Genomic DNA, 19,400 nt, shown 5'->3' with positions numbered 1-19,400 from the left:
GGTGTTAATGGACAGACAAACGCACATCAATGCATAGCGGGTCAAACTTTCACATAAATTGGATTACGTGATTTAGAATAGAAACTTGGGTTCTTCTGCAAATGTATGATCATATTAACAATAGTTTTTTAGAAAATATTAATCATAGAATAATATACATTATTATATATCTGTCACCGTAACACCCTAAGTTATAGTATGCCGTAATTAAATGAATGATTACGCATGTAAGTGTTCTTTAATAATAAACAAAACATGGCTGCCACCCGAGTTTGACCGGACTCCACAAAGAAGTTCGCTGATTCTGTTCTAAACATTTTGGATTTCAGCATTCCCAATGGTGTATCCTTGGAAGGAAAAGATGTGTAATAATAAGGTTATTAGGAGGATACCTCAAAAGACAGTACAGCTGGAGTATCGACGTGCAGCGGAGGTCGATGCGCGGCGTACTGTCTGAGTGCATACTTTGAGGTATCCTCGTAATAACCTCATAGTATACATGAGCTAGTTTAGTGGTCCGAGATTAATCAGAAGTCATGTTTTGGGATCACAAAGGTTTAAAAATGTACGTGAATATTCCAACAAGCAGTCTCTCAGCTGAGATAGCTTTGTTGTTGACAATGCACATTTCAATTGAAGACATTAGAAAATGAACAATATGTATAGTATCAAAGCAATCGGACTTGTTTTCAACAAGAATTCGAAAATATCACTTTTTTCCAAAAATATTCATCAAAATTAAAGAATTGAAGATATCATGAAATGAACAAATCTGACAGGACTACCCCAAGAATCTATGTTGCAAATAGAAAAGCATTTGGTTTAACTGTTTTGAAGAAGACAAAAACCTAAAATGTTGACGACATGCTACAGACACCGACCAAATGATATGAATATGAAGAGCTCTGAGTCGTCGACTTTGTCAACAGCGGAGCTAAAAAAACACAAATAACAAGCCATTAAAAGATCACACATTGATTCAGTTTTAATTATAATAGTTATCCATTTTATTAGACAAAATATTTTTCAATGCCCTAAGAAATACAGTACTGTCAAGAACAGCAATTGTTTTTTATGATTATTTACATACAAGAGGAATACTAGTAATCTGACGTATTATATAATCTATTGACAATATTGACCATACAATGTACTAAAAACATAAAATTATACCTACAATGAAAACATGACACTAAGCCAAAAATATATATTTATTGCAAAAAAATCAACCCAGATCAAAAAATATTCAAGTTTGTGATAAAAATAAATCTTGAGTTGCTTCATAGTAATGGGAAAAACAAGCTGGTCATGGGTCAAAGGTCTGTTAAACTAGATTAAGCCAGTTCAAAATTCTAATCTAGCAAAGACAAGTTTAGACCTGACTGATGACAGATTCTCTGTTTTTTTTTATGATTTAATCAAATGTCGTAATGCATTGAGAAGATGAAGTTAAGAGTGACTGTTGTAGGCCACTATGCCATCACTCACCAAGGTACCGGTAATTCACATGTAACGTATTAACGTGACTGACAAAAAGAATGACGTCATTGCAGTGAAAGGTCAACAAGAAGCCCCAGACAGTCAAAGCAACTTTGTTCAGTGCATGAGTGAAACAGAAAACGATGAGACAGTACGATCAAATTGATAAGCACATGTGTGCGTGCCATTTAAAACCCATGATTCAATCTTTACATTAAGACAAGCTCCGCCTATATGCAAATTTTACTATGTCATCCAGATGCAGGCATAACTAATTGCAAGGCTGGGTCTTCAGTTTGTAACACTCCCTCAGGCCTTATAGCCATCGCTTGAAACGCCATTGGCATTTTGCAAACACATGACTGCATTTCTTAAATCATAGGGACTGTCAACAGTCTAAACCAAACCTGACTTCTGACATAAAGATATTTACATGTAAACACAAAACTAGTATGAGCATTACTAAGTTTGGCCACAGTCCCTCCACTGTGGTGGGAGACTATGGTTTGGCACGAAAAATAAAAAAAAAAATTTTTTTCCATATATACAGAACGAGTGCATTTAGAAAAACATTATAGAAGAAAAGATTGCCATATATGCGTAAAAGTATGACCCTGGTGTATACACTGTTTTCCATTGAATTACAACTGAAACATAATTACCAGTATACATCCTAATGTGTGATTGCAAGATACCAATGTAAATATCAGATACAAATAAGACATATATTTTGAGTTCAAACTATGTGGTACCATTAATCTTCAATTGACAATTCACCTTTATCAATTCACCACCTGAGATTCGCATTTTTACTTTAAAAAAAAACACTGGTTAAAACCCACTATCAATTCAGCCATTTCCAACAATAATAGAATTAATGGAAGGTTACAGTAAAAAATTTTGGTGCTATTTTTAAATTGATTTGCATATATTAAAATTACTAGTAAAATGCAAATTAGGTAAATCAGAGACCGGGTTATTCATTAACTGTGTTTGAATTCCGAATAGTATAAACCCATTGCTGAAATTGAATCTCCCAAACCGACAGTTATTCTAGGTATCCTGCAGACCAGCACAGGACTGAAATAAAATTCTAAATTTTCCCTGTGCCACAGCACAACGGGATTCATTGGGTCATAAATAACTATTTGTTTGCGAAGTGGTGCATAGTTCACAGACAGTGCAAATGCATCAGGTATTTTCATATCGTAATTCTCCGCGTGAAGATCAGCCGTCTCCCCACATGCTTGTTGAGATGCAGTCCTTGTTCCCATAGCAACAGATGATGGACTGTTACTCCATAAATCTTTGATAGTTACCAAAATGTGAAAGGAGAGTGAATGAAAATGAACACGGGTCAATTTCGAAGGTTTGCCAAATTTGTTTCCTTTTCCGTAACTTTGTAAGATCCAGTGCATGATATCTCCCACGATGCCAATTTCCGGAAATCCTTCCTCCGATTCGATAACCTGTTGATGCGGCCCATTCCCAGCCAATGACACAAAAGATAGTTCTTGCTCATTCAAGCCAAGCGAGTTAACAATCGGAAATATCTGTAAAATAGTAAAATGTTTGTTCAGGTGATTTCACTTTCGCCTTTTCTCTCTGTGCATACATGTATATACAATCTCATAACATTACGGTACAAGTATTTGCAAATTCCTTGGCCCCAGTCAAAAATTCAGCGTCTTTGACATTTGTCGAGTATTTGAATTCTTCACAACTTGGCCATATATATTCTATGAGATCACAAAACTAAAATTAGTAAGAGTATGCATTGTCAGAGTGAAAATCTTGAACAAAAATGAAAAACAAGACAATAAAATGCAATCACGTACAAAACAAAATTGGGTGCTCATTTCACCTATTTCATTTCATGAGATGTGTGTGTATCAGCTTGGAAAATATTTGAACACTGCATGTCAGATTTAGTGGCTATTACATGACAATCTATGTGATACAACATCTTTGAGTGATCTAGTAATTTGACAAGTCAGGAAGGGACAAAATCATGAGTAAACCAGCACGATATCACAGGGTGCATGATCCACCATGTATATAATGTAGAATAAATAAAGATGATTTTGCAAAGCAAGTGTACTGTAAATAACGTATAAACATGCGCTCTTGGTCAAAGTTTGGCAAACACTGACATGAGATAATATTTTACTTTAGAGACACGTGTTTCATGTAAGATAATAATAATTAAAAGACAAAACAAACTGCATCGGCAATATCTACGAACTGTTATCCATGTTTGATTGAAACATGAATTGGTTGTGAATGCATTACTTTGTGGATATATATGTATCACATCATGAATCATGTGTGCAGTTTACACACATCACATGAATCATATGTGCAGTTTACACACATATCACATCATGAATCATGTGTGCAGTTTACACACATATCACATTATGAATCATGTGTGCAGTTTACACACATATCACTATATCACATCATGAATCATGTGTGCAGTTTACACACATATCACTGTATCACATCATGAATCATGTGTGCAGTTTACACACATATCACATCATGAATCATGTGTGCAGTTTACACACATATCACTGTATCACATCAAGAATCATGTGTGCAGTTTACACACATATCACTGTATCACATCATGAATCATGTGTGCAGTTTACACACATATCACTGTATCACATCATGAATCATGTGTGCAGTTTACACACATATCACATATCACATCATGAATCATGTGTGCAGTTTACACACATCACTGTATCACATGAATCATGTGTGCAGTTTACACATATTACATCATGAATCATGTGTGCAGTTTACACACATATCACTGTATCACATCATGAATCATGTGTGCAGTTTACACACATATCACATCATGAATCATGTGTGCAGTTTACACATATCACTGTATCACATCATGAATCATGTGTGCAGTTTACACACATCACTGTATCACATCATGAATCATGTGTGCAGTTTACACACATATCACATCATGAATCATGTGTGCAGTTTACACACATATCACTGTATCACATGAATCATGTGTGCAGTTTACACACATATCACATCACGAATCATGTGTGCAGTTTACACACATATCACTGTATCACATCACATGAATTATGTGTGCAGTTTACACACATATCACTGTATCACATCATGAATCATGTGTGCAGTTTACACACATATCACTGTATCATCCAATTATAAAACACCATGGTTACCTTTTTAATAACCTCTTGCATAAACAGAGTGTCAGCTAAACTAGCTAACTCTAGATGCACTGGGATGTGATGAGGAATCTTGCTGATTTCTTTGACAATATCATCCAGTCGTTGCATCCAGAATGATTCACTTTGTCCGGGTAATAGATGAAGGCCAGATAACACAACCATGTCAGCTCCAAATTCTACAATTCAAAACAGGTCACAATTGAAATATATTTTTTAACTGATTAATTATTATTCACTGGGTTTTAATTTCCCCATTTTTGCTGTTAAATGAAATTTCCTATGTAAAACTAAAATAAAACATATTGTTTTCACTGGAAAATACCGGTACATAAATCTATGCTCCAGCTAATACGATCAAATATCAAAATAGTAAAATTAAATACCAGTAAAAATTAATTATTAATAGTATTATGTAATCCAATGAAACAAACCTTTAATGCTCTCTGCAAATATCTCCAGTTTGTCCATTCTTCCATTAGCTTGGTCATTGGAAGTAATAAACCTAGAAGCAATGGGTGTGGCTCGGCCTGCCCATAATTCATCTCTGGGGAATTCCATGATGAGATGGACTTCATCTTGTGGCGTGATGCTGCTCTCTAGCACTGTGATTCCTTTGTGGAATAATTTCTTGAGTTTTGGACCCACTGGACCAACAAATAACACCTGTACAAGTACAATTGAGACTTTTACGAGGATATTAACAAATGTACGCTCATGCAATGTTTCACTTGCAGGATATTTTATATAGATTTTTAATAATAAATCAGGAAGTGAAATGGTGGTGCCAATGATATTTACCACAAGAGTCCAGTCATCAGTCACTTGGGGCACTGTACACATCAAGGATTTTTTTAAACAAGGGAACAGGGCCGCAGCACCCTTATGCCCTGGCCATGCGCCCCCTTACCCTGGGGAGCAGATCCTCTGGCAACCATAAAATTCTGAATGACCAGGGATCACATGTGGCCACAGTCTTCAACTGTGACCTGTCTGATAGTAATTTCGGCCCCAATGAAGCCATAAAATGCTCCAACCTACCCTTATCTCCCCCCCCCCCTTGGTGGCGCCGCTGAATTGCAGTGCTCCCTCTTGCAGTTTTTTTCTAGGAAAAACCCCTGCACGTTATCCCCCTTTTTCAAGCCACATGTGATTACCAATATGTATTAGTAGAGTTATATACTGCCCTCAACTTCATTGAATTTTTGTAGATTTATTTTACCTGCGAATCTGGTATAATTGATGATATTTTCTGTCCAGCTAGAGCAGCATTACCACCAACATAGTACTATCAAGAAGACAAAAATTTATATTATTATTGGATACATGTATCATCTATGGTATTTGTAATGAATGGAAAATTTAATTTTGCGAAGAATTCAATCGATATTCGTGTTTGCATATCAAATACTGCAAAATCGTAGATTTGGAATTATTTAGGGAACAAGTCATTGACATGACACAGTCCTCATTGTGCAATTTGGAAATAAAACTAGAATGAGTCAGAAAATAATGAATGTCAATATGCTACATGTGACTCGATACATATCACATTGGTGTAGGGTTTGACTGCAGTCAGTCAAGGCATGTCAGACATTTCGTTTCAAAATGGCCATCATTTTGAAATATATATGAAAAATAAAGTGACAGGTATCAAGGTAGCATTACGTTCAATGTTCATGAATGTATCATGTTTCAATGAAATCAGTACATGCAATCTCCAGTTCTGAAATGACAGAAATGCCTTAATTGGATGCATTAGCTTTAAAATAGAAATTGTGAAATATATGCCTGTGTATAGACCTGAAATATAGTAGCATGCACACACATGGATTGACACAGAGATGAATTATCTACAAGTACCTGCCTTTGGACTTTGTCCGAATAAGGAATCAAAAAGCGCTGAATAGTATATAAAAATTAAAATACAAATCTTGAGATGGCTATCAGTTTGTAAATTAGTACTTGGTATTAAACATCATACCTTTAACAGCCTAACACATCCACAGTGCCCATTTTATACATACTTGTTTACTAGGTAGTGTGTCAGCAACTTTAATTACTTCTTTATACACTTCTCCATTTGCAAAGTATCTTTCAGCAGCGGCTCCTTTCTCAAAAAAATGTGAAAAAGTCTCTTGAAGATGGTGGATAGAATTAAGAATGTTGTGGTCCTCTCCCTGGCTGGCAGTAGCATTTAATGCTTTCAATAGCGCTGTTCCAGATACAATTAAATCTGTGTTACCATTCACACTGCAAGAATAACATTTACACACATGATGAGAAGATGTTAAGTCATAATAGAAGAGAGTAGAAGTCATGACATGATAAGATTATCACAATGTGAGATTTATTGGAATGCATGTCCACATATGTATCAAATGGGATTGTTCAACCAGTCTTCTGAGATGTGTTATGCGGAGTTGGCCCACCATCTTCTGAGATGTCGTCTGCAGGGGTTGGCCCACCAGCATTCTGAGATGCGTTATGCAGGGTTGGCCCACCAGCATTCTTACTTTCCCCAGTAAAATATTTTATCATTTTCCCCTCGACTGACAAAAATGCTTACAGAGTTAACTGAGATAATATATATTTATACTATTTGCTGGAATTTAGTGTAAGTTATATCAGTATTAAAGGGCAGAATAGTCACGCTGCACATGTGCGACATTTGTGTTGGTGAACATTGATTTTCCTACAACCCAATGTGCTCTTCTAATCACAAGTATGAGGTTTGACCTGGATAGGACTAATTACCGATAGTGACTCCTTCGATACCTTCCAATCACCTAAAAATATCTAATTGAAGCTTGGTAACGTCTCAGTGTGTACTTGTTGATCTGCGCAACAGTCAAAGTCGCAATCTTTGTTTATATGAGATGCAATGACTATCAATATTTAGTGTTGGGACATACTATGCAGGTTTTAAAAGTAGAATACATTCAAGTTTTATATTGCAATTTGCTCACTCATTTTGAACTCACTAGATCACGAGTACCAGCTCATGTCAGAATATGCAAGTTATTATAGTAAGCGGCTTACATTTTCATGAGAGTCAGTGAAAAATGTGTGCTGGTAATTTTTATCCATGACACTGAATTATTTTGCTCTGTTAACGTAAAACTATTGTTTTTGCATGTTTCTTTGAAATGTGAAAATAAACAACATTCCCTCAACCAGTCTTCATGTACGAAAAAAAAATATTCTATTCTATGTGTATACTAGCACGGAGGTAAGGAAGGTATCTTCCCAATATGTATACAGGGGTAACATATGGATGAGAGACAACTTAGATCAGGCAAGGAGGTATCACCACGCAGATAATCAGTACTTTGAAAGGGGTACGGCAAATCTTGTGTACATGGTCATTTTTCGGACATTACATCTAAGGCCTTATCAGCTGACTGGCACTCAGCTGACCCACTTACCCAACAGCAACTTTGCTGGCCCGTTTAGATGGCAGAGATATTCGTGATTCCCATCCTTGTAGCGTTGCCTCCTCAACCGATCTCACTCCATGCCAGTTTCCTGGAGCGTGTCTGCTGTAGAAATACGCTACTAACAACACTGTAATGCCAAAGGTGAAACTATTAACATATGCCATGAACCACGATGTCTCTCGAACTCCGGACCAAACCGATTCGATTACGACCCCCTGATCTGTCCTGCAACACCTGAAGAAAATATAGACACCTTACGCGTAAACAAGATAGTTCCTATCATACATTCTCCACTGTTCACACTTTTACAAGTTATTCACAGTTTTGCAAATATTATACAACGATATTTTATTAACAAATCGAAAACATAACGTGTAAAATGATTACTTATGTTTTACTTAAAAAACGCTCGTTTGCGGAATAGTTTCAACTTCCAGTAATGCGCCCACCTAATTAATATTCAAAATGGCGGTCATGGAGATGGATTGCTGGAAAGGAGATTGGGGCTTGCCCTCGGTTGATACACGATGCCTTACAGTCATGGTAAGTATTCGCTCGTAAGACGTTGGGTAACAACCTTATTGGTATGCGGCAAAATAGTGACATGATCATATTTTCTTCGTTGTCGAACAATTCAATCCCGCACCGAAGATGTGCACGTGTGGATCAACACTCGTTCTATGTTGACGTCGTCTGCTGTATCATCGAGTGGTGACATCATACTCGTTCAGTCAGTTCGTGCCAAATTATCCTTTCGTCCGCACTTTACATTACAGTCTTGGTCATGGCCAATCAAAACACGAGGATCTATCCAACGTCCACATTATAGAGTTTAAAGTGGAAGCTATTGACATAATATTACACTTGCAGACAGTGGCAGCGGTCACGGTCATTACCACCACCCCCTTCCAGTTTAGTAAGGTTGTGCGACCGGGAAGTAAACCTCAACCCGATTAAATACCATTTTCGTCTCAAAAACCACAGCCTATTACAGACCATTTTACCATATGATAACTTCCGGAACTTATAAAATGTTTTTTAAGATCGACTTCTGCTGGGTTGCGTCACAGCAAATCTCTGTTTTTCAACAGCACATTGATCTACATTCAAACTTTACATAAAAAACAAAATCTGGCTCATGTATTATATAGTGTACAAACTGACATATCATATGTTTCTGTCTGAATTGCCAGACAACATATTACATATTTACTATTTAGGTCAATGTTCAACACCTTTTCGAAATGATATTCATCCCCATGAAGAGAGAGGTCACAATCATTCTGATTCGTCAGCAGGTTCTTAACAATTGTTTCAGTTTCAGAAACCCTTCAAAAACTCATCAAATGTTTAATAATGTTGTCCCAAAATACGCTGGAGTCAGCAAAGCCATGTACTTATATAAATTATTTATAAATAATCTATTTATAAATCTGAATGTTTATAAACTGTGGTTACATTGTATAAGCTGAAGCAGGGATGTCACAGGTTTTATTGGGATGCCAGATTATTAGATCATGGTTTTCTGGGAAAATGTTGACCAATAAAAAATCGTCATAGGCTGTGTGATTGATGCACAAAAGCATACCGGAATAGAAAGATACACTGTCCAGCCAATCTAATAGTATTTTTCAAATGACAAAACAAACATTCAAGTTTGTTGGCTCCAGTGAAAAAATTGATTTTGTTATTACATAATGCGTCTGGGAACATTCTTCTTCTGAATTACTCAGTGAAAGAGCAATTAATAAGGTAGTATGCTACTCACAAATTTTTGACATAGGAGCATACAGCATATGCAACACTATATGCTTCATATGTCCCTGTCTTGCACACAACAGACAACACATGTTACATAATCCTAATCTGATGTACAACATTATATCATTTGCAGGCATATGCTAAGTTTGCTGGTGCTCCTATTAAAATAAAACAAACCAACAACCCATGGTGGTCAAAAACAGGTGAGAACAATAAATTTGGCATTTATTTTTAAAATGATAAACAAATAAGTTGATTAATTGATTGATATTAATTAAACAATTATGCAGTCAGTGAGGTAGTTTGCATGCTAATGTATGAACCAGAATAGTTTTGACATTGACGACACTGGTTTATGTGGTAGTATGGGTTAACTATTTCATATTTTCTGTCTTGTAGGTGAATTACCAGTATTCAGGTCCAACAATACAGTACTTCATAGTCCAAAAGATGTGCTAGAATATTTGAAAAAAAATAATTTCAATGCAGATCAAGAGATACCAGAAAAAGAATACATGAACACGATAGCATATTCATCACTTTTAGAAGAAAAACTAATGCCAGCTTTGGTAAGGTTTTCACTCACATATATGTCTAATCTTATGTTATTATAATGTTCTGTTTTTACGTGTTACCTTTACTGTCAGCCAAAAATGAATTTGCAATTTCATCACGATGTAATAAAACATTATTATTATTATAATAAGAATGTATGATATATTCAGTCATAATTTTTGTAATTATTGATTGATTTTATATAATTGGAAATTATTTAGGCATGTAAATCTACAAGCCAGGTATGATGAATGACACTACATCATATATTAAATATGTACTGTAAAATACTTTATTTTAGCTGGAATTAATTTTCGCTGAAAAGACCTTCTAGGTGTTTTGTGTGGAATTTATTTTCATTGATTTTTGACAAGTTTAATGTAAAATATAGGAAAAAATGTATATTCACTGGATTTTATTTTTACTGAATCATTCCTTCAGCGAAAATAGCGAAAATAAATTCCAGTACTTTAATTTTGAATAAGCAAAATAGAAGTAAACTGTTGTGGTTGCTATAAATCGATGATTGCCCTGGGACTAAAGCCATACAATATTTGCTTTGTTAATGCAATTAATATGTAAAATACAGAGGTGTTTATATACTCAAAATATGTAATATTTCAATAATTCATTCTACAATAAATGTTTATATGCACTTCTATTGAAGATGCACTTCCAATATGGTGATGACATTAGAGGACACTGAACACAGAGAAGAGTTCAACACAATTGGCACTCAATTCTAGCAAATAAAATCAAATATGTCTGCATGACCAACAGTACTTGATCTGCATACAGGGTTTTAAAATTCCATATTAGAAGTAATTTGCATATGATGCTTTGATCTGCATACATGGTTTTAAAATTCCAAATTAGGAAGTAATTTGCATATGATACTTTCAACAACTACTAGTACTTGCCTGTATAACTACATGGAGCTTTTACTTCTTTTACTTCAATTCAATGTCTTTGACTTTTCTAATTTAGTTGCTTATAAGTAATATCCAACTTAAATGCTGCATAGCTGTGAGAAAAATGCTTGAAATTTGAAGGCTTTCAGATATGTGGGTATAACTTGTATGTCAAAGGTTATATTTTAGGAATAATCCAAGTGTGCATGTTAACTGGCAGTATATTGGGCAAGGGATGGGACCTTATAGATTTGCGAAGTGTGAATGCTACTTTAAAGCAGTGTAGGGGACTACATCGGGTTTCAGAATACTGTACCTACTTATTACTTTCATCTCTAACAGTTGTACGCATGGTGGATAGATGCCAAGAACTATGTAGAGTTTACACGTACTTGGTATGCCAACGCACTGCCATTTCCATTTCGTTACTTTATTCCTGGCAAGCTCCATAAACTAGCCAATCAGAGACTAGAAACATCAAGGGGAGGACCGCACATGATGGAGGAGGAGATAGAGAGTGTTGTAAGTTGATGTTTTGAATTGATATTTCATGTTTATTGCTCTGACTCTAAATTTTATGTTATCTTCTGACTTCACATAGTGCCTGGTTACACCTAGTTGTGTTATTTTGCCCTCATTATCTGATTATTAGTCCCCGTTCGGACGAAGTCCAAAAACAGGGACTTATAGTTCGGTCTCTGTCCGTCCGTCCGTCCGTCCGTCCGGAGTCATATTTCAGAATCCTTTGAACCGATTCCGTTCATTCTTTGCATGTGCCTAGTACTTTATGTAGGACATATGCACATGCAGTGGTTTAGCGATTCGATTCAAAATGGCCGACTGGCAGCCACCTTGTTTTTTTTTTAAATATCGTATTTTGGACATGCTTTGTCAGTTTTCATTCAAATTTGATACATAGATTATACATGTTAGTATACATGTCTTCCGACCGTCCGTGCACCCGTCTATCCGTCTGTGCATCCATCCGTCCGTGCATCCATCCGTCCGTGCGTCCATCCGGAGTCATATTTCAGAATCCTTTGGACCGATTCTGTTCATTCTTTGCATGTGCCTAGTACTTTATGTGGGACATATGCACATGCAGTGGTTTAGCGATTCGATTCAAAATGACCGACTGGCAGCCATCTTGTTTTTTGAAAATGTTGTATTTTGGACATGCTTTGTTAGGTTTCATTCAAACTTGGCACATAGATTATACATGTTAGGATACATGATCATGACAATTTCTTTCGCAATTGGATCAAAGATGGCCGACTGGCAGGCATCTTGTTGTTTTTTTTAAATGTGGTATCTGGACCGTGTGCGAAGCACAAAAGGGAGTCTTCGCAGTTACCCTGTCTGTATGTCTGTATGTATGTATGTATGTATGTATGTATGTATGTATGTCACTTTTTTTGTTCCACCGTTATCTCAAGAACCACTAATCAAATTTTGGTGAAACTTGGTAAATAGATACTCTGGGATAATGCGCAGAGTTGATTAGGTTTTGGTAAAAATTTATGAATATTAATTACCTAATTTGCATGATAATTAGCTGATTTTTAGCTGTTTCAAGACTGTTCCACTGATATCTGTAGAACCATTAATTGGATTTTGATGAAATTTGGCACATGGATGCTCTGAACTAGTGCGCAGATTTGATTAGTTTTGGGTAAAAATCTATGAATATTAATTACCTAATTTGCATGATAATTAACTGATTTTAAGCTGTTCCACTGATTTTTGAAGAACCACTCATTGGATTTCAATGAAACTTGGCACATGGATGCTCTGAACTAATGCGCAGATTTGATTAGTTTTGGGTAAAAATCTGTTAATATTATTAATTACCTAATTTACATAATGTTTAATCAATTTTCGTTTTTTCCACTGATATCTCAAGTACTAATCATAACATTTCAATAAAACTTGGTACATAGGTGTCATATGACACTGCACAGACCTGATAGTTTTTAGGGTAATATCAGTACATATTAAGTACCTAATTTGCATAATTAATTAATTTTCAGCTTTTGATATTTCGAGTAGTAATGATCACGTTTCAATGAAACTTGGTACATAGTTACTTGAGGACTGTGCAGAGACCTAATTAGTTTTTGGGTAAAATATTTGTGCATATTAATTACCTTATTAGCATAATTAGTTAATTTTCAGCTTTTCACCTGATATCTCAAGTACTAATCATCACATTTCAATGAGACTTGCGACATTTTTTCTAGGACTATGCAGAGACCTGATTAATTTTGGGATAAATAATTGTGCCTATTAATTACCTAATTTGCATAATTAGTTAATTTTTTGCTGTTCTATGACTGTTGCACTGATGTCTAAAAACCACTCATTGGATTTCAATGAAACTTTTAAAGAGTACCCATCACATTTCAATGAACCTCAGACCATGCACCATATTAGTTTTTGGTAAATATTTATGCTTCTTAATCACCTAATTAACATAATTAATTAATACTGATATCTCAAGTATTGATCATCGCATTTGAATAAAACTTGGTACATAAATGCTCTAGGACAATAGACAGCCTGATTAATTTTAGGTTAAAATCTGTTCATATTAATTCTCTAATTAGCATAATAATTAATAATTATTATATAAATATAATTATTTTTTTGGTTCTAATCACATTTCAATGAAACTTGGTACATTGTGCAGACCTTTAGTTTTACACTTAAATCTGTTCATATTAGTTACCTTATTTGCATAATTAGTTTTCAGCTATTCCATCAATATCTCAAGTATAAGTAATTTTGAATTAATTTTTAATGTGTCTCCAAAACTCTCAGCACACGGGAGTTCTTTCTAAGCTTTCTTTGATTTAGTTTTTATTCAAATTTGGCACATACTTTATACATGTTAGGATACATGTCCATGACAATTTGTTTAAAAATTGGATCAAGGATGGCTGATTGACAGCCATCTGAATTTTTGGCCTTACTACTATATTTCCAAGATTTATGTACCATTTTCATTTGTATCTTACATGTCACTTTGTTTCATAATCAAAGATGTCCGAATAACAGCTGTTTTTTTATTTTTGGCCATATTACTATATCTTTGTCACCCATGTATCATTTTCATTGATATTTAGTATGTCATAAATGGATACATGTATATGTCAATTCAATTTGCAATTTGATCAAATATGGCTGACTGGCGGCCATCTTGTTTGTTTAAAATGTGATAACTTGGACATGCTTTCACTTGTGATCAATGTTTTTCTTTCCTATGTCTTAAACCAGAGGGGTCGTCACGCAACACGTGTTTGAAGTTGATGTAAATAAACAATCTGTTGTATACGCCACTTGGGATTCAAGTTTCAAAGACACACTCGCGACAACCCCTCCACTTTAATATGACAAGCACAAAGAGAACTTTAAAAAATTTAACAGGGACTGTGTCATTTTCAATGACTTGTTATTTATGTTAATTTCTTGTGCTATTTTCCTCAATAGGTTTATAAAGATGCCAAAGAATGTTTGAACTTACTCTCTGCTCGCTTGAGTGACAAGGAGTTTTTCTTCGGTGACACGTGAGTTGAACTTTTTTGTCATTAGTGTGACTTTAATCTAGCTTAGTCTACTATACGAAAACAAGAACAAGATAAAAAAACTGCAAACCATATATGAAACAATGACAGATTTTAAAGGGATTCAACTGAAATTTAAGGCAAGGTCCTACACACATGGTTTGGAATATGGAAAAATGAAATGGTAAAATAATACTTCTTAAAGCACGGCTCCGCAATCCCAGGAATTGCACCAGTGCATCATGGGAAATGTAATTTACATGGTCCGCCCAGTTGTTCACTTGGTACACAGCTGTTATCATTTCAACTGAAGGTGTTAATTCCGTAAGCTAACATCATGCATTACGCTATTATCTGATTTGAAAGGACTTGCTGAATCCCGTTGTTCGACATTCACGGGGCCTACGCACTCTTTTGAAAGCCGTTTTCTGTGTTTGTTTCGCTCGTGGTCGACTGTAAAGCACAATTTCTGTAAATGGCGTTACGGCATTGTAAGGTTCTCAATGATATCTCTGAATCGAGCTCATGCCCTTGCTCTCTTGCTATTGTACCAATATGTTACAAGTGCGAACTTTTTATGCAATGTATTTATTTATTCATTCACAACCCGTACGTTACGAGCGCGATGTATTTATACTACGTACTGTGCTATGTTGCCGTGGATTTATTTATAAATATAATGAGTACGTACTTGCAACAAGCCAGTTATTATTAAAAATCTAAATAGGCAAAGTTATGAGTAAATCAATATAGATACATCGAACATGCAACGTGCGGATCATGAATAAAAAGGGCTAAATATATCACTGCGGGGATATGTTTCAGGGAACATTACATTTTTTGTGAGACCTTTAAATTTATTTCGAGACACATTTGTACTTTTTAAATTGTCGGGAACGAAGAGAAATTTGAGAAGCATACTCGACATATTGTCGAGGACGTATTTGGGGCACCCTCGACTCTTTTCATCGACATCAGAGTGAAAACCATTTTTTTTTATTTTCCTTCTCGAAACTGACCTATTTCAGCTCTGTTGCCACTGAAAAATAGGAATTGAGCAAATTTCCTAGCCCTGTAACCGCGAATGTCTTTCTCTGCACACACAACTACGGAGGTTATTGGTATGTTTACGCAAAGTCCCTCCCCTCTCGCGCACACCCCCAGCTCGTGCAATTCACACGTGCTCGAGTCGGACCGCTTCGTGGAGCGCCGACGACGTCCCCTGAGATGGACGGACGGACGGACAATCAGCTCACAGCATATCATTTCTTATTAGCTCCACGATATTACTTACATGATCAACTCCGTAATTACATAAACATACCTAGAGATTGAACAAATAACTCGGGATTAACACCTTACATTTACATAAACCTATGACTGACAGCCAGTTTGAGCAGTCAAAACGACTGTTTGAATCATGCTTTTCCGTCGTTTATATGCGGAAATCACACTGTCATCGCACTGAACTGGTAAATTAACATCGCGATTGTATCGCGAATATATTCATGTTTGTGTACGACATGAAAATAAAGCACCACAGGCGTTAAGATTGCCGAAAAGCTTCATTTTGCGGAGCATCCCGAAGAGATGTTTCACACTTGAGTGTCATTTGCATACTGAAAAGTGGCGGCCATCTTTCCTTTTATACATCCGGACCCGCGGTTTAAGGCTGCACTTGTCCTGGAACATTCTGTCTTTCATTGTAAGTGTTTTGCAGTGCAGAAAGATATTTGACTGAATAGGGGAGAAAACATTCTTTACGCAGATTTTGAACAAAATAAAGAAATAATATGCCTATTGCTGGGAGACGGACGATACACAATCCTATAATGATGACATTTGTACAACCATTGAAAAATTAGTCAAATAATTCCATATCAGTGCCATGGAGTCCATTTGTTTGTTTTTTTAATACTTTTATTTTATGTTTGACTCAATTTTTTTTTTGTATTTTTTTTTCTAATTCTAACATTTGATTTATTTTTTGTTGTTTAATTTGTTATGTAATGACAAATTCATGCAGCTCCTTTAATTATTCATATAATGAGTCCCTGATTCTAAGGGATTGCAACAAATAAATAAAAATATCTAAATAAAATCTTTGAAGGGTGAGTCATCTCAAATCATTGAAATTGTTTGCTGTGACCTTAGGTACAATAAAGGTTTCGGGGTAAGGGACGAAGTCAGATAACAAACTTATTTGCTTTAGTTTGGGGATGGGGGGGGTTGACCTCAAGAAGTTTCAATCCTACAAACATTTTTAATGAAGTCAAAAAAATCTTGAAGTATTTGTAGTTTTTTTCTATCCAATTATAGACAAAAATAACAGAAAATGAAAAAAAAAACAAGACGAGAAAATGGTTTGGTCCGAGGGTAAATATGTGCGTCAAATGAGGTCAATTTCAGGGCATGGATCTAGAGCATGCGCAGAACCCAGAGAAGTAGTGCGCATGCGAATATTCCCTTCATTATTACAACCAACTGCTATGCCATACTACTGTCCGATTATCAATTTGTATTTAATGGTGAATGTAGTCTGATGCCATGATCAATATTTATCAATCAAGTTTCAGTTAGGGGGGGGGGGGCATCCGACATCGATCTTTTGACGTTGTCCCTAACCGGTTCCAAAATTGTAAACTCAATTTCATCAGCTGTGGTACACCAGTGGTACTCTTACTGTAAATCAAACTTGCATTAATTTTGAGGTGTTTGTGATAAACAGGGTTCCCGTAGAGATCTTGTGTTCTGAAAAAAAGGGGCTTAAAACTTTGAAATCTGTATCTACAATGATTGTAAACTTTCTGAAGACATTTCTTGTTTGCTTCAGATAATGGTGTATCTTAGTATTTCCTAGACACCTATGTATACAGCCTCATTGCACAATTACTTAAAGCGTCATTTCTATTTTTTTTTTGCAGGCCTTCTTCCTTAGATGCCTATGTGTTCGGCCACATTGCACCACTACTAAAAGCACCATTTCCAAGCAGTCAATTGCAGAATCATCTAAAGGGATGTCAAAATTTATGTGACTTTTGTGGAAGGATATTACACAGATTTTTTCCTCCAGATCCTGAAGGTAAAGCATCTTCTTTCTAATTTGAATCCATTGTATTTTTTGCCTGTAATATTTTACTAAAAATTTGTATATATTATTCATGAATAAGTAAGAATCAGGGAATTTTGAAGGGGTGAATGTTAAACCCTGGGATTACCTCATTGAATTGTGGGACACCATTGTTTATATTATTTAAGCTATGACTTTCTCTTTTGTTTATCATTGTAATCCAGTGAGTAAATTTGATGTGAGATTAAAGCTAAGTTTGCCTTTTCATGACATGGCCTTATCATATGATTTTCCCAAGACTCATGCTCTTGCGAAATCCATCAATTATCAAATTACAACCATTTCTTGCAGGGAGTGAATTAAAATTAATAACTGAATTAAAATTGTTCTATTTCCCGTTCCTTGTAGCAGATAAAACAGAGTCCAAATTCAGTGCAGATAAAGATCCGTTTGAAGATCCCCATAAGCTACGAAACCAGATATTATCCGTGGGATTTGCCATCATCGCAATGGTCACGTATGCACTACTAAGTGGACTTGTACAAATAGAAACTGTTAACGATGATAACATGGAAGAATCAGATCCACCAGAGTTAGAAACATATGAATTTGATGAGGAAGACGAGGAAAACCCAGAAAATTAAAGACTCTGCTTAAATTTGTTTTATTTAAGTACAATGTAGATGCTTTCCTATACTTATAAGTATTTGTAGCTGCTGTCATATCTTACAGTGAAGAGCACAAACCCGTGTATGTTTTAAATTATTTATAAATACAAAGCGACAGTGTTGCAGCCTGTGTTGTGAATTACTGGTAATTACAAGGTATAGAATATACCATGATTGTTTCACTGAGTATTAGTCTTATTTGCATTTGAATATTGTTTATAAATATAAACATGGGTCTGTGCTCTCCATTGCCCAAGACTGAAATAAAAATTATGCGAATTTATTATAAACAATGGACACAATTTTGCTGGGAGATACAAGTATGAATTTGATCATTGACTTAAATGCGTTTCTTATGATGCATGTAGCAGTTGTTGGCACCACACACATTGTAATGTTGTGTAAATAGACAATACATGTTGTCCCCTAACAAACACCAAAATTTGAATCAATAACAAAAGTGGTGTGGCTGACAATTTTGAACACATTGGGATACAGCATACAAATCGAGATATAGTGCCTAGTGTGTTTTTTCTCCATAAACCCATTTTTTTTATTGCTTATTTATGAAGAACACATCCAAATACGCCTGGTTTTGTTCAAGCTTAGTAGAATCAAGGTTGGCTTGAATTTGAAACCAATAACGTATGTTAGAGACCCTTATCATGTCTTGGTTTGAAATGAAAACTTGAAAATTATTTTCAGTAAAATTGTACAAAAGTC

The 19,400-nt window shown here is 35.4% G+C and overlaps 2 protein-coding genes across 3 annotated transcripts; one reads left to right on the top strand and one right to left on the bottom strand.

Annotated features, from left to right (window-relative positions):
* Positions 1–2,257: 2,257 nt before the first annotated feature.
* On the bottom strand, positions 2,258–8,366 carry LOC100378667 (ADP-dependent glucokinase-like). Its single transcript, XM_002734917.4, has 6 exons — positions 8,138–8,366; positions 6,737–6,962; positions 5,932–5,997; positions 5,144–5,375; positions 4,704–4,888; positions 2,258–3,032 (listed from the first exon to the last, which is right to left on the bottom strand). Exons 1-6 carry the CDS (start codon positions 8,311–8,313, stop codon positions 2,463–2,465), a joined length of 1,455 nt encoding a protein of 484 aa, XP_002734963.1. The 5' UTR covers positions 8,314–8,366; the 3' UTR covers positions 2,258–2,462.
* A 244-nt stretch (positions 8,367–8,610) lies between these two features.
* On the top strand, positions 8,611–18,864 carry LOC102805972 (metaxin-1-like). 2 transcript variants are annotated; one of them, XM_085507083.1, is made up of 7 exons: positions 8,611–8,692; positions 10,044–10,113; positions 10,310–10,479; positions 11,719–11,898; positions 14,866–14,942; positions 17,864–18,021; positions 18,421–18,864. In XM_085507083.1, the coding sequence occupies exons 1-7, from the start codon at positions 8,615–8,617 to the stop codon at positions 18,651–18,653; spliced, it is 966 nt and encodes a 321-aa protein (XP_085363209.1). In that variant the 5' UTR covers positions 8,611–8,614; the 3' UTR covers positions 18,654–18,864. The 2 variants fall into 2 exon arrangements, with proteins under 2 accessions (XP_085363209.1, XP_085363208.1); XM_085507082.1 differs by having other exon boundaries at positions 18,418–18,864.
* Positions 18,865–19,400: the final 536 nt, after the last annotated feature.

This window comes from Saccoglossus kowalevskii, chromosome 13, assembly GCF_978046115.1.
Source record: "Saccoglossus kowalevskii chromosome 13, keSacKowa6.1, whole genome shotgun sequence".
NCBI lineage: Eukaryota > Metazoa > Hemichordata > Enteropneusta > Harrimaniidae > Saccoglossus > Saccoglossus kowalevskii.
The sequence above is the reverse complement of the archived record's forward strand: the minus strand, read 5'-3'. Positions and strand labels throughout refer to the sequence as shown.

Excerpts from the sequence above, each read along its gene's own strand:
- LOC100378667 (XM_002734917.4), bottom strand. The coding sequence starts at position 8,313 with ATGGCATATGTTAATAGTTTCACCTTTGGCATTACAGTGTTGTTAGTA. Across the intron at positions 5,376-5,931 it reads CAATTATACCAGATTCGCAG|GTGTTATTTGTTGGTCCAGT; the intron begins GTAAAATAAATC and ends GTACTTGTACAG. Across the intron at positions 4,889-5,143 it reads ATTTGCAGAGAGCATTAAAG|AATTTGGAGCTGACATGGTT; the intron begins GTTTGTTTCATT and ends TTTGAATTGTAG.
- LOC102805972 (XM_085507082.1), top strand. The coding sequence starts at position 8,615 with ATGGCGGTCATGGAGATGGATTGCTGGAAAGGAGATTGGGGCTTGCCC. Across the intron at positions 8,693-10,043 it reads CACGATGCCTTACAGTCATG|GCATATGCTAAGTTTGCTGG; the intron begins GTAAGTATTCGC and ends TATCATTTGCAG. Across the intron at positions 10,114-10,309 it reads CCCATGGTGGTCAAAAACAG|GTGAATTACCAGTATTCAGG; the intron begins GTGAGAACAATA and ends TCTGTCTTGTAG.